This window comes from Microcaecilia unicolor, chromosome 6 (assembly GCF_901765095.1).
Source record: "Microcaecilia unicolor chromosome 6, aMicUni1.1, whole genome shotgun sequence".
Classification (NCBI taxonomy): domain Eukaryota; kingdom Metazoa; phylum Chordata; class Amphibia; order Gymnophiona; family Siphonopidae; genus Microcaecilia; species Microcaecilia unicolor.
In genome coordinates, this window is record NC_044036.1 from 116,081,757 (window position 1) to 116,095,445 (window position 13,689).

At 47.4% G+C, this 13,689-nt stretch overlaps 1 protein-coding gene across 2 annotated transcripts in view; it reads left to right on the forward strand.

The window, feature by feature from the left end:
* Positions 1 to 12,499, forward strand: part of ATF6 (activating transcription factor 6) — a 202,492-nt gene extending 189,993 nt beyond the window's left edge. The window contains exons 15-16 of one of the 2 annotated variants that reach the window (XM_030205966.1): positions 10,581 to 10,665; positions 12,040 to 12,499. In XM_030205966.1, the coding sequence (XP_030061826.1) occupies positions 10,581 to 10,665; positions 12,040 to 12,131 (177 nt within the window). In that variant the 3' untranslated portion in view covers positions 12,132 to 12,499. The remainder of the gene's footprint in view (positions 1 to 10,580; positions 10,666 to 12,039) is intronic. The other variant, XM_030205964.1, reaches the window with a different exon arrangement.
* The last annotated feature ends 1,190 nt before the right edge of the window (positions 12,500 to 13,689 follow it).

Here is a 13,689-nt window from a genome sequence, read left to right on the forward strand (position 1 = left end):
TTGTTTATTAAATTAATCCAAGTAGTCCTTGGTGAGTGGCTCCTTATTTAACAAATTTTTCCTTATTTGATAGTTATAGTATTAGTTTGTTTCTCCAGTTGGTTGACTGTTGATCATATTTAGCTCCCTCATATGCTGTTAGAGCTTTTCATATCTTGAATTAGTATAGAAGACAGGATTGGAAGAAGGAGTTCTACTGAAATTAGTAGTAAACTGCATTTCCATAGTTGCTTCTTCCTCATAGCCTTTTTGAGGAACATTTTAGTATCTACCATAACATTCTGTAACCTGAAGTTTAATTTTTAGGAAAACCATATTCTGGGTTAGCAAGGTTGAAAGAAAACACCTATAGAACCAATTTTGGCAGCACTGAAGTTTGACTTATTTTGTACTTTGAAGACAGGATCAGGATAGGCAACATTGCATGCAAATCTGTCGCATTCATATTCACTATTGATATCCTGAAAACCATCTTGAGGACCGGAGTTGCCTATCCCTGTAACAAACCTGACCTCACTTTTCATTAGTAAGTTAACATGTACTCAAAAAGTTGTTTTCTGCAGGCTACTCTTTTTCTAGTAACTGAGTTGAAATTGTCAGGAGTCATACCAGAGTCATTTGTGTGTAAGCTGTCATCCTTTCTGTAAGTGCAAGGCTTGGCAAGCTGCTCAAGCCATCTGCTAAGTGGAAATCACATTTTTCAATACCTTCAGCACTGGCTGTTACCCAGAACTAAATGGACAGATGCCAGCTGTCTGCTTGTACTGATGTACATTTCTTATCAGGTTATGGGGTATAAAAAATGTGTGTAAAAATAGTGCTTCTGTATAGAGTGGAAATAGGAGGTATCACTAACTTGATTTCATGCTATAGAGGAAAACAATAGCATGCCCCATGACGTGTATTAAAAAGAAGCTTCTGTTTTATATCCCCCCCCTCCAACTCTTTGTTCCACTAACGAGCTAGTGGAACAGTTCTCCCTGCTTCTAAAGTACATAGTAGGGGGGGTGTCCCAGTCAGTATCTGGCACATTGAAATCAATAATGATAGCACCTCCACTTTCATAGCAGTTTTGTGAATGTCGTCTATTAAATCTGTCCATTTCTCTGCCTGCCGAGAAGTTTTCAAGACTGAATAAAGCTATGTTTTCTGCAAGTTTTGCATATCAGGCTTTGACAATTTGGAATTCACTTGATGCGTATTAAGCAGAGAGCACAATTAGTGGGGAAGGGTTAAGTGATGTAATTTGTAATTGATCTCATGTAAGGGAAGGAAAATGGGACGTTATATACCGCCTTTCTGTGGTATTTTGCAACTACATTCAAAGCGGTTTACATATATACAGGTACTTATTTTGTACCTGGGGCAATGGAGGGTTAAGTGACTTGCCCACAGTCACAAGGAGCTGTAGTGGGAATCGAACCCAGTTCCCCAGGATCAAAGTCCACTGCACTAACCACTAGGCTACTCCTTGTTCCCCACCCTGTACTGCCTTTTTGGCTGAATGTGGGGACTATAGAAACATTCAATTTAAACTAAATTAGATTAATGTTGCTTATGTCATTTCTTCTGTTCAGTGCCTGAGACCATAAAAATGATTTTAACAAATGAACTGGGTAGATCTGAGTTTGAAGTGACAGACCAGCTTCAGATACATTTTAGAGATCTCAGAAAAATGTCTTGCCAATAATACCATAGTATGTACAGGCAGCTGTATATTTAATGCAAAATTAACATCATGATGATCAAAGTAAAGATTTTCAGACTGAAGCAAGCAATGTGTAAACAGATAATGAGCAAAGGATTTTCCTGCTTTGGAGGTATAGCATACATTGAGCATTATTTGTTTGTATTCTAAATACTGGCTTTGCTCTGAAGTCCAGATGGCATGTAAGCTAAAGAGTCTCTGTAATGTCTCATTCTCACATTTCTAGTCCCTTGGGAAACAGCTTCTGAAAGTGAGTACAGGAGCAATGAAGCTGGGCAGGTCTGGATCAGGTTATTCAGCTGAAGGCTTCTGGTAGAAATCTAACTCTGACCTAGAGCTCAGGGCTTGATTTTTGTTTCTACTAGTATGACAGGACATGTTTTACTTAAGAGTAATACGGGTGTTGAGCAGCAAGACATGGAAATGGTGGGTGAGGCATAAGGCTGATGAGAAGAAGGGTGATATTTGAATACTAGTTAAAAAAAGGCCCGTTTCTGACACAAATGAAACGGGCGCTAGCAAGGTTTTCCTCGGAGTGTGTATGTTTGAGAGAGTGTATGTGAGAGTGACTGTGTGTGTGAGAGAGAGTGAATGTGCGAGTGTGTGTGTGTGAGAGAGAGAGTGAGTCTGGTTGTGAGTGTGTCTGTGAGAAAGAGAGTGTGTGTGTGAGAATGAGTGTGTGCAAGTGCGTATGTGAGAGACAGTGTGAGAGAGAGAGTGTGTTTCACACAGATACAGTGTGTGTGAGACACAGACTCTCTGTGAGACCGAGTGTATGAGACCAAGAGTGTGTGAGTGACTGGGTGACACATAGAGAGTGAATGTGATACAGTGCGAGATATAGAGTGTGTGAGAGTGAGAAAGACATTGATTGTGAGAGAGAGAGAGTGTGTGTGTGTGACAGATACCCCCCCCCCCCCCTCTCTCTCTCTCTCTCTCTCTCTCTCTCTCTCTCTGGTGTCTGGGTGTTACTGTGCAGGACGCTGAGCTCTGGCTGTGCTTCAAAGAACTGACCAATCCTATTTAATAGAATGCACCGCCAACATTCTGAAGCCGAGAAACCTCGTGTGGTTGGTCACTTCTGCTTGTGACAAACCCGGAAGTAAGTGATGTCAATTCAGGAGATGGATACAGAGAGCAGGAATGCCTCAGCCATGCAGTCAGCTTCAGAATGTTGTAGGTGCGTTTTATTATATAGGATTGGTTGATTTTTATTTTTGTTACATTTGTACCCCACGCTTTCCCACTCATGGCAGGCTCAAGTCTGTTTAAAATAAATTTTATTGAGGAAACGTTCAGTTTATTTTTCTGAGTCAAACAGTTGGAACTCAACAGAGTACTGGGAGGTCAGGAAGAGAGTTGAACAGATCATTTCTTACCAAGGGCCCACTAGGCACGGTTAAAACATAGTACATTGTCTGTTTATGGTACAGATTATACTTCAGAGTTTAGTATTAGAGTGATAATTTGAGTGATTCGTTGAGGACAGAAACAATTTATTTAGCAGCTTCCTAAGGGGTACTACTCAGTGTTGTTCCCAAGGCTTTATTCCAGCTGGTTGGGTTCATCTCATCTCAAACACTTAAAGAAAGCACTGAAATTTCTATAAATGTAAAACAAAGTACTAAAAGCTAAATTAAAGTAATACTTAAAGAATGTAGAGAGAAGACAGTTTGTAAGTGAACCTCTAGCTGAATTCATGTATGCTGAATAGTATCACCTGTACTTCATACAGCATAGTGACATCACATGACATAAACCAATCGGATATCAGTGTGTTTGATGGCATTTATAACTGTTCCAAATATGGCTATTCCCATGTTAAATACTTTCTGAAATAACTATGGTATCAAAATTACTATACTCTGCTTTGGATAAAGATGGAATAAAAGTTATAAATTATAAAATTATGCTGGGTAACTATAGCTAAATGTGGAGAATGAAGCTTTCTATCGGTGGTTCTCATCTTTCCTGGGGGATCACCAGCAACTCAGCTTTTCAGGCTATCCCTAATGAATATGCATGAGAGAAATTTGCATATAATGGAAATCGCAGGCATGCAGGTCTCTCTCATGCATATTCATTACATATATTCCTGATATAAATTCTTTTAGTACCAAAAGTTCTTTATAAAACCAGTAATTGGAATTTGCTGGGTTCTTCTAATCTTTCATATCTCACGCATTCTCTGATAACCTCCTACATTCATGCTATACACCATATACATTACATTATCACTCTTTCCCGTGAAGAGATACAGAGATGACATATCATTGCAAAAATATCTGGCTACATTCTTATTTAGCTGTAAATTAAATCCTCCCATATTAACTTTTCTATGTTTCTGAGTCCACTCTGCTACATACTCTTGTAATTATTTGTGATGTGCATTAGCCAGCATTATGTTCTTCTTTTTTTTTAACCACTTTTCCTTGTATACGCATTACAACTGTTTTCCTGTTGTTACCAATGTAGAAATATCACCATTATTCCTTATGGTTAGTCATCATCCATTCTCTTCTTCGGTACCACAGTGATATTAAACTACCACCAAGAATTTTGGGTACTAATAAAGAATTTATATCAGGAATATATGTAGTTACTTTATATAGGGACCTATGAGATCTTTGTAACTAGATTGAAATAGAGGGCTCTCATTTAGGAATACGATTCATATTCATTAAGGATATCCTGAAAACCTGAGTGACTGGTGGTCCCCCAGTTCTCCGAGGACAAGCAGGCTGCTTGTTCTCACGACTGGGTTGACGTCCGCGGCAGCCCCCACCAACCGGAAGAAGCTTCGCGGGACGGTCGGCACGCAGGCCACGCCCACCGCGCATGCGCGGCCGCCTTCCCCCCCCCCGTGCGCGACCGCTCCCGCCAGTTACTTTTTTCCCGCGACTGAGAGAGTGGTGCGTTTGCCTCTCTCTCTGTTCAGCCGCCGGATTTTCGACCGCGTTTACGCGGATCGTCGCTTGGACCGTTCGGTTCCCTCTGTTTTTGTTTGTATTGTTTTTAAAAAAAAAAAAAAAGAGAAATTTTTTTTTTGCGCGTGTGGAGCACGCGCTCCCCCTTTTCCCTCGCTTTCTAGCGGGGACGCCACGTTGCGGCCTAGTGGCCGCTCGGTCGGTTGAATTTTTCGTGGTGTGATTTTAGCCACCATTGCCGACTTTGACTTCGCCGACGCGATTTTTCCGTCGATGTCCTCGAAGGTCCCGAGTGGATTTAAAAAGTGTGGTCGCTGCGGCCGGCCGATCTCGCAGACCGACACCCACGCTTGGTGCCTCCAGTGCCTCGGGCCGGAGCACAATCTCAAGTCGTGCGCTTTGTGTCTCGGTCTCCGGAAACGGACTCAGGTTGCGAGGCAAGTTCTGCGGGACCGTCTTTTTGGAACTTGCGCCGGCCCCTCGACGTCGACCTCGACGGCATCGGTATCGAAGGCCGGTTCTTCGGTACCGGTATCGATGCCCGAGACATCGGCACCGATGGCAGCGACCCCAGGAGAACAGGTCCCGTTGGCCCGCCGGTCCGCCGGTGAGAGTGGGGTTGAGAGGCCGCGTGGGCAGTCGGCCCCGGTCACTCCCTCAACTCGTGAGCCACGGGACCGAACCCTGTCGGACCCGGTACCCTCGAGACCGAGGGGGATCGACCTCCTCCTCCTCCATGCCCTCCGGCACCGGTGACGTGCACCGGAAAAAAGATAAGAAGCGCCGTCACCGGGAGCCCTCGGTGCACCCTGAAGAGGAGTCGACGCCGAAGCGTCATCGCAGAGAGGAGAGATCTCCGTCGGTGGTGGAGGTACCGACGCGTCGGGGTTCCGGCACCTCGGTGCCGTCTCCTGGCCCCCAGCAGCTTCTGGCACCGACACCCTTACCGGCCCCACCGCCTTTCCCGGCAGCGGGCCTGGACGAGTGCCTCAGAGCCATCCTTCCGGGGATCCTGGAAGGGCTGATGCGCCAGGCTGTGCCGGCGTCGGGGGTGCTTGCGCCCCCGGCGCCGATGACTGTGGCGCCGGCGAGCTCTAGCCCGGCGCCGGGGCTGTCGACACCGCCGCCGCTTGCGGTGCCGGTCTCGACCGCCACGCAGGTGGAGTCCCCGTCGACGTCGATGGAGGGAGCTCCGTCCCCGCCGGCGCGGGAGTCCAGCGCTCGACGACACCGAGACCTTGGTGCCTCGACGTCGAGCCGGGCCCGGTACCGGACTCAGCTACATGAGCTAATGTCCGATACCGAGGATGAGGACTCGTGGGGGGAAGAGGAGGACCCGAGATATTTCTCCTCAGAGGAGTCTACGGGCCTTCCCTCGGACCCCACGCCGTCACCGGAGAGGAAGCTCTCACCTCCTGAGAGTCTCTCCTTTGCCTCCTTTGTGCGGGATATGTCTATAAGCATTCCCTTTCCCGTGGTCTCTGTGGAAGAGCCGAGGGCCGAGATGCTCGAGGTCCTCGACTATCCATCACCACCTAGAGAGTCCTCCACGGTACCGCTGCACAATGTCCTGAAGGAGACGCTGCTTCGGAACTGGGTGCGACCACTAACTAACCCCACCATTCCCAAGAAAGCAGAGTCCCAGTACAGGATCCACTCTGACCCAGAGCTCATGCGGCCCCAGTTGCCCCATGACTCAGCGGTCGTGGATTCTGCTCTCAAGAGGGCACGGAGTTCGAGGGATACCGCCTCGGCGCCCCCGGGGCGGGAGTCTCGCACTCTGGACTCATTTGGGAGGAAGGCCTACCAATCCTCCATGCTCGTGACCCGCATCCAATCTTACCTGCTCTATATGAGCATCCACATGCGGACCAATGTGCAACAGCTGGCGGACCTGGTCGATAAGCTCCCGCCGGAGCAGTCCAGGCCTTATCAGGAGGTGGTCAGGCAGCTGAAGGCGTGCAGAAAGTTCCTGTCCAGGGGGATTTTTGACACCTGTGACGTGGCATCTCGTGCTGCGGCCCAAGGTATAGTGATGCGCAGGCTCTCATGGCTGCGTGCCTCTGACCTGGACAACCGCACCCAGCAGAGACTGGCTGACGTCCCTTGCCGGGGGGATAATATTTTTGGCGAGAAGGTCGAGCAGATGGTTGACCAACTGCATCAGCGGGAAACCGCTCTCGACAAGCTCTCCGACCGGGCGCCTTCAGCACCCGCCTCCGCGGGCGGGCGTTTTTCCCGGGCTCGGCAGGCTGCACCCTATTCTTTTGCGAAGCGTAGGTACAACCAGCCGGCCCGAAGGCCTCGTCAGGCACAGGGACAGCCCCAGCGCGCTCGTTCCCGTCAACAGCGTGCGCCTAAGCAGCCCCCTGCGCCTCCACAGCAAAAGCCAGGGACGGGCTTTTGACTGGATCCATGGGAACATAGCCGCCCTACAAGTGTCCGTACCGGACGACCTGCCGGTCGGAGGGAGGTTAAAATTCTTTCACCAAAGGTGGCCTCTCATAACCTCCGACCAGTGGGTTCTCCAAATAGTGCGGTACGGATACGCCCTGAATTTGGCCTCCCTGCCTCCAAATTGTCCCCCGGGAGCTCAGTCTTTCAGCTCCCATCACAAGCAGGTACTTGCAGAGGAACTCTCCGCCCTTCTCAGCGCCAATGCGGTCGAGCCCGTACCACCCGGGCAGGAAGGGCAGGGATTCTATTCCAGGTACTTCCTTGTGGAAAAGAAAACAGGGGGGATGCGTCCCATCCTAGACCTGAGAGGCCTGAACAAATTCCTGGTCAAAGAAAAGTTCAGGATGCTTTCCTTGGGCACCCTTCTGCCAATGATTCAGAAAAACGATTGGCTATGTTCCCTGGATTTAAAGGACGCATACACTCACATCCCGATACTGCCAGCTCACAGACAGTATCTCAGATTCCGCCTGGGCGCACGGCACTTTCAGTATTGTGTGCTGCCCTTTGGGCTCGCCTCTGCCCCACGAGTGTTTACAAAGTGCCTCGTGGTGGTAGCGGCCTACCTACGCAAGCTGGGAGTGCACGTGTTCCCATATCTCGACGATTGGCTGGTCAAGAACACCTCGGAGGCCGGAGCCCTCCGGTCCATGCAGTGCACTATTCAACTTCTGGAGCTGCTGGGGTTTGTGATAAATTACCCAAAGTCCCATCTCCAGCCAACTCAGTCTCTGGAATTCATAGGAGCGCTGCTGAATTCCCAGACGGCTCAGGCCTACCTTCCCGAAGCGAGGGCCACCAATCTCTTGGCCCTGGCTTCGCAGACCAGAGCGTCTCAGCAGATCACAGCTCGGCAGATGTTGAGACTTCTGGGTCATATGGCCTCCACAGTTCATGTGACTCCCATGGCTCGTCTGCACATGAGATCTGCTCAATGGACCCTAGCTTCCCAGTGGTTTCAAGCCACCGGGAATCTAGAGGATGTCATCCGCCTCTCCACCAGTTGCCGCACTTCACTGCTCTGGTGGACCATACGGACCAATTTGACCCTGGGACGTCCATTCCAAATTCCGCAGCCCACGAAAGTGCTGACGACGGATGCATCTCGCCTGGGGTGGGGAGCCCATGTCGATGGGCTTCACACCCAGGGTCTGTGGTCCCTCCAGGAAAAGGATCTGCAGTTCAACCTCCTGGAGCTCCGAGCGATCTGGAACGCACTGAAGGCTTTCAGAGATCGGCTGTCCTGCCAAATTATCCAAATTCGGACAGACAATCAGGTTGCAATGTATTACGTCAACAAGCAGGGGGGCACCGGATCTCGCCCCCTGTGTCAGGAAGCCGTCGGTATGTGGCGTTGGGCGTGTCGGTTCGGCATGCTTCTCCAAGCCACGTACCTGGCAGGCGTAAACAACAGTCTGGCCGACAGACTGAGCAGAGTCATGCAACCGCACGAGTGGTCGCTCCATTCCAGAGTGGTACGCAAGATCTTCCGAGAGTGGGGCACCCCCTCGGTGGATCTTTTCGCCTCTCAGACCAACCACAAGCTGCCTCTGTTCTGTTCCAGACTCAGACACACGGCAGGCTAGCGTCAGATGCCTTTCTCCTTCATTGGGGGACCGGCCTCCTGTATGCTTATCCTCCCATACCTTTGGTGGGGAAGACCTTACTGAAGCTCAAGCAAGACCGCGGCACCATGATTCTGATAGCGCCCTTTTGGCCCCGTCAGATCTGGTTCCCTCTTCTTCTGGAGTTGTCCTCCGAAGAACCGTGGAGATTGGAGTGTTTTCCGACTCTCATTTCGCAGAACGACGGAGCGTTGCTGCACCCCAACCTTCAATCCCTGGCTCTCACGGCCTGGATGTTGAGGGCGTAGACTTCGCTGCGTTGGGTCTGTCTGAGGGTGTCTCCCGGGTCTTGCTTGCCTCTAGGAAGGATTCCACTAAAAAGAGTTACTTTTTCAAGTGGAGGAGGTTTGTCGTTTGGTGTGAGAGCAAGGCCCTAGAACCTCGTTCTTGCCCTGCACAGAACCTGCTTGAATACCTTCTGCACTTATCAGAGTCTGGCCTCAAGACCAACTCAGTAAGGAATCACCTTAGTGCGATTAGTGCTTACCATTATCGTGTGGAAGGTAAAGCCATCTCTGGAGAGCCTTTAGTCGTTCGATTCATGAGAGGCTTGCTTTTGTCAAAGCCCCCTATCAAGCCTCCTACTGTGTCATGGGATCTCAACGTCGTCCTCACCCAGCTGATGAAACCTCCTTTTGAGCCACTGAATACCTGCCATCTGAAGTACTTGACCTGGAAGGTCATTTTCTTGGTGGCAGTTACTTCAGCTCGTAGGGTCAGTGAGCTTCAAGCCCTAGTAGCTCATGCTCCATATACTAAATTTCATCACAACAGAGTAGTGCTCCGCACTCACCCAAAGTTCCTGCCGAAGGTGGTGTCGGAGTTCCATCTTAACCAGTCAATTGTCTTGCCAACATTCTTCCCCAGGCCGCATACCCGCCCTGCTGAACGTCAGTTGCACACATTGGACTGCAAGAGAGCATTGGCCTTCTACTTGGAGCGGACACAGCCCAACAGACAGTCCGCCCAATTGTTTATTTCTTTCGACCCTAACAGGCTAGGGGTCGCTGTCGGGAAACGCACCATCTCCAATTGGCTAGCAGATTGCATTTCCTTCACTTACGCCCAGGCTGGGCTGACTCTTGAGGGTCATGTCACGGCTCATAGTGTCAGAGCCATGGCAGCGTCGGTGGCCCACTTGAAGTCAGCCACTATTGAAGAGATCTGCAAGGCTGCGACGTGGTCATCTGTCCACACATTCACATCTCATTACTGCCTCCAGCAGGATACCCGACGCGACAGTCGGTTCGGGCAGTCGGTGTTGCAGAATCTGTTTGGGGTGTAAATCCAACTCCACCCTCCAGGACCCGAATTTATTCTGGTCAGGCTGCACTCTCAGTTAGTTGTTCTTCGTAGGTCAATTTCTGTTGTACCCTCGCCGTTGCGAGGTTCAATTGACCTGGGTTATTGTTTTGAGTGAGCCTGAGAGCTAGGGATACCCCAGTCGTGAGAACAAGCAGCCTGCTTGTCCTCGGAGAAAGGGTATGATACATACCTGTAGCAGTTGTTCTCCGAGGACAGCAGGCTGATTGTTCTCACCTACCCTCCCTCCTCCCCTTTGGAGTTGTGTGTTTCATATTTTATTGCTTGTCATTCAACTGGCGGGAGCGGTCGCGCACGGGCGGGAAGGCGGCCGCGCATGCGCGGTGGGCGTGGCCTGCGTGCCGACCGTCCCGCGAAGCTTCTTCCGGTTGGTGGGGGCTGCCGCGGACGTCAACCCAGTCGTGAGAACAATCAGCCTGCTGTCCTCGGAGAACAACTGCTACAGGTATGTATCATACCCTGACAGGTTTGAGAACCACTGTACTAGACAACTCTTCCCTATAAAATGTTGGATAATAAGTGTAATCTTGTGTTTTCAAGGATCATCTGCTATTGCCTGCAATCAACCGGAACAAGACATCAAGACCAAAAATGTCTATAGTGCTGCCAGCCATCAACATTAATAGTAAGTTTGACTCCTTTTTCTATGCATTGCTGTAGTATTTAGTGAGGATGTCTTGTGGTCTTACAATAAGCTGGAATGCAATCATACTCGGATGATCCCTTTGCTGCTGGTTTTCTGGGTCTGATATTGTTTGAAGCACTTACATTTTTGGTTTGTTCATTTATTTGTCTGAGATGTGACATCACAGGTGGGGATTAGCAGAGACAGTTTCAGCTATGAGTGTGGACCACAGTCCAATAATCTATCCTACTAGGATGCCAAAGACTTTTGCCACTAGGAATGCGCATTTGTTAGTGCACCTTAAATTTAGTGCACACTGAAATGATTTAATGTGCAGTAACCTAAGAATTAACATGTAGAAAGTCGATTAGTGCACATTAAAAGGCTATAGCGTACTTTTAAAAATAGCTATTAAATGTGTAACTCTAACTGAAAAAAAAATCCTAAAATAGGAAGAACTGGATGGAAAAACAAAACTGGTCAAAATTCTTTTACCTACACACATCCCTAGTCATAATCTGTGTATTCCACAGGATGCACAGCTCCAGAGCAGCCCTAATTTAACGAGCAAATTTTACGACTGTTCTGGAGCTGTCGGAGAGGAGAGAAGCACATGCAGGAAGCTATAAAGGCTACTTGCTTTTGCTTCCTACCTCTGAATTATTTTTTAAAATTTCCCTGGTGGTCCAATGGACCATAACACCCCCCCCCCCCCCCCCTCTGCATCTTATTTCCCTAGTGGTCCACCCCCACCCCCCCCCCCCCCCCCCCCCCCCCCCGGTGACCCCAGAACCTTTTAAAAAATATTTTCCTGATAGTCCAGTGGAGCACAACCCCCCCCCCCCCCCCCCCCCCACCCCAATGACTTCGGAACCTTTTTCAAAAATTATGATGTCAAAACTGCTGTGCTCTCTATTGTCTCATGAAGTTCTTCAGTCTCTGGCTTCATTCAGTTCTCCATGCTGTGCAGCAGAAGGAAGATTTATTTGTGGTGGTTTTTGGTTGCATTGTACCATGAGGGTCAGACACAATCTTCCACCAAATCTGTAATCTGAAAAATCTGTTCAGCCTGGACTTACTGATCGGGGTTCGTTTATGTTTTTAGTAGTAGTGATGAGGACATGGTGGAAACAACTCCATGTCCCTCTCCCACTGTTTGCACACACACAGAGTAGATGAGTTGTACCATCCAGGCTACTCTCATATGGGAACCTGAAATTACTTGTTTTCTTGGTGTTTCATAAAAGAACATACTTTTAATTTGCCACCCAATTCTAGACTTTTCCAACTAGAGCATGGATCTACCATCTTAATAACAGTATTCTTTGTACACAAGGTGATAAGAGCAATGGTGTTTGCGTTATATCTTAACAGGAGACTTGAGAGGGTGCCGGAACATTTCTGAAAGTGCAAGGACCAAATCTTCCTCCTCCTCCTCATTGCAGTTTCCCCATCTCCCATTGTAGGGTACTGTTTTTTAAATCTCAGACTGAGAGAGAAGTTAGATGACACCCAATCATGGTCCAGGTGGTAGCAGTAGTAGCAGTGCAGTGGGAGTGGGAGCAACTGAGGCAACACATGCTCATCTGCTTTGCCCTCTGTCCTCTTCTAGGTTTCTAAATAGGAAGCAGGGTCAGCCTTGTGCATACAAAGAGATTCCCTCATGCTTCGGGATAAATGAAGATCCTGGGGGAAGGTAGTAGCAAGATCCATAGAGCAGAAGCAAAGCACATCGGTTTTCTGATAAAATATAGCCCTCTTGTTTCCAGTGTTACTAGAAAAAGAGTGATATAACAAAAGAGTAGTGCATCCAAGGAAAAATGACTTTATCTTATTTTTCAAGGTTTGGATACCTCTGTCTTCCTCCTTAATTCTTTTCAGCTGTAGTATCAAAGTACTAATGTGATGTTTAATTTTTAATTTCAAATGGTTTTTATTCAGGATCAAATTTGTACAACAAGCTTTGTAGCAACACAACGTTACAACAGTGGATTGTATTCAGATTGCCATAGCCAATTCTAGGAACAAGCAGATCTGTGATCCCGATTTTATAGTTATCTTACCTCTCCCATATCCCACTCAACCCCTCTATAAACTGGTGCTCAAAATGTAAATATGATGGCCTTCAGCCTGTACTCTTATGACCTCAGGTCTTCTATGGAGTGTACTGAAATTAGCCCTACATCCTTGCCCTACCCCATAATGTGATGTTTAATGTTTAAAACATTGATGTAACATCTACAGTTCTGTATGGTTTTACAAAAAACATACACAATGTAAAAGAAAAACTAAATAAAATAGTTAAATCCATCCAAAGGGTGAAATTAGAGCCTGAGTTCTACATACTGCTATTATGTTCTCAGTGTTTCAGTGAGAGGAATGTATCAGTTCTGTCTGAAAATGTTATATATATATATATATATATATATATATATATATATATATTACATTATATATATTGATATATATATCAATACTGTACAAAATTTAATGGTTGTGCTCTGGAAGAATCTAATTGTGGTCGTCTTATTTATACTGCCATAGCTTTTAAGTGAATCCTAAACAAGAAATGGTTGGTTTCACTCATAACATATGTAACAAATTTAAAAGATACAGATTTGTAAACCACTTTTTTTTTTAATATACAGTGCCCAATAATGTTTATTCCTTGTACATTTTTCACATTTTGCTATCTGTAAAAATAAAATTCAGGATGCATAAAAATACATTTTGTTTTACTGATCTACACAGTAAACTTTTTAGATGAAAGAACAATTGTAGAAATGTTCAAAAACTAATTAAGAATAAGAATTCAAGGACTTTTGATTGCCTAAGCCAGTGGGTCCCAAACCTGGTCCTGGTGTCACTCCAGCCAGTCAGGTTTTCAGGATATCCACAATGAATGTTCATTTGAGAGATCTGCATGTGCCTCCTTGGTATGCAAATGTCTCATATGGCCTAAGCAAAACTGCAGCAGAACTAAGACCTCTAGAAGTCAGTAAGAGGAGCTTAAAATTCTGCCGT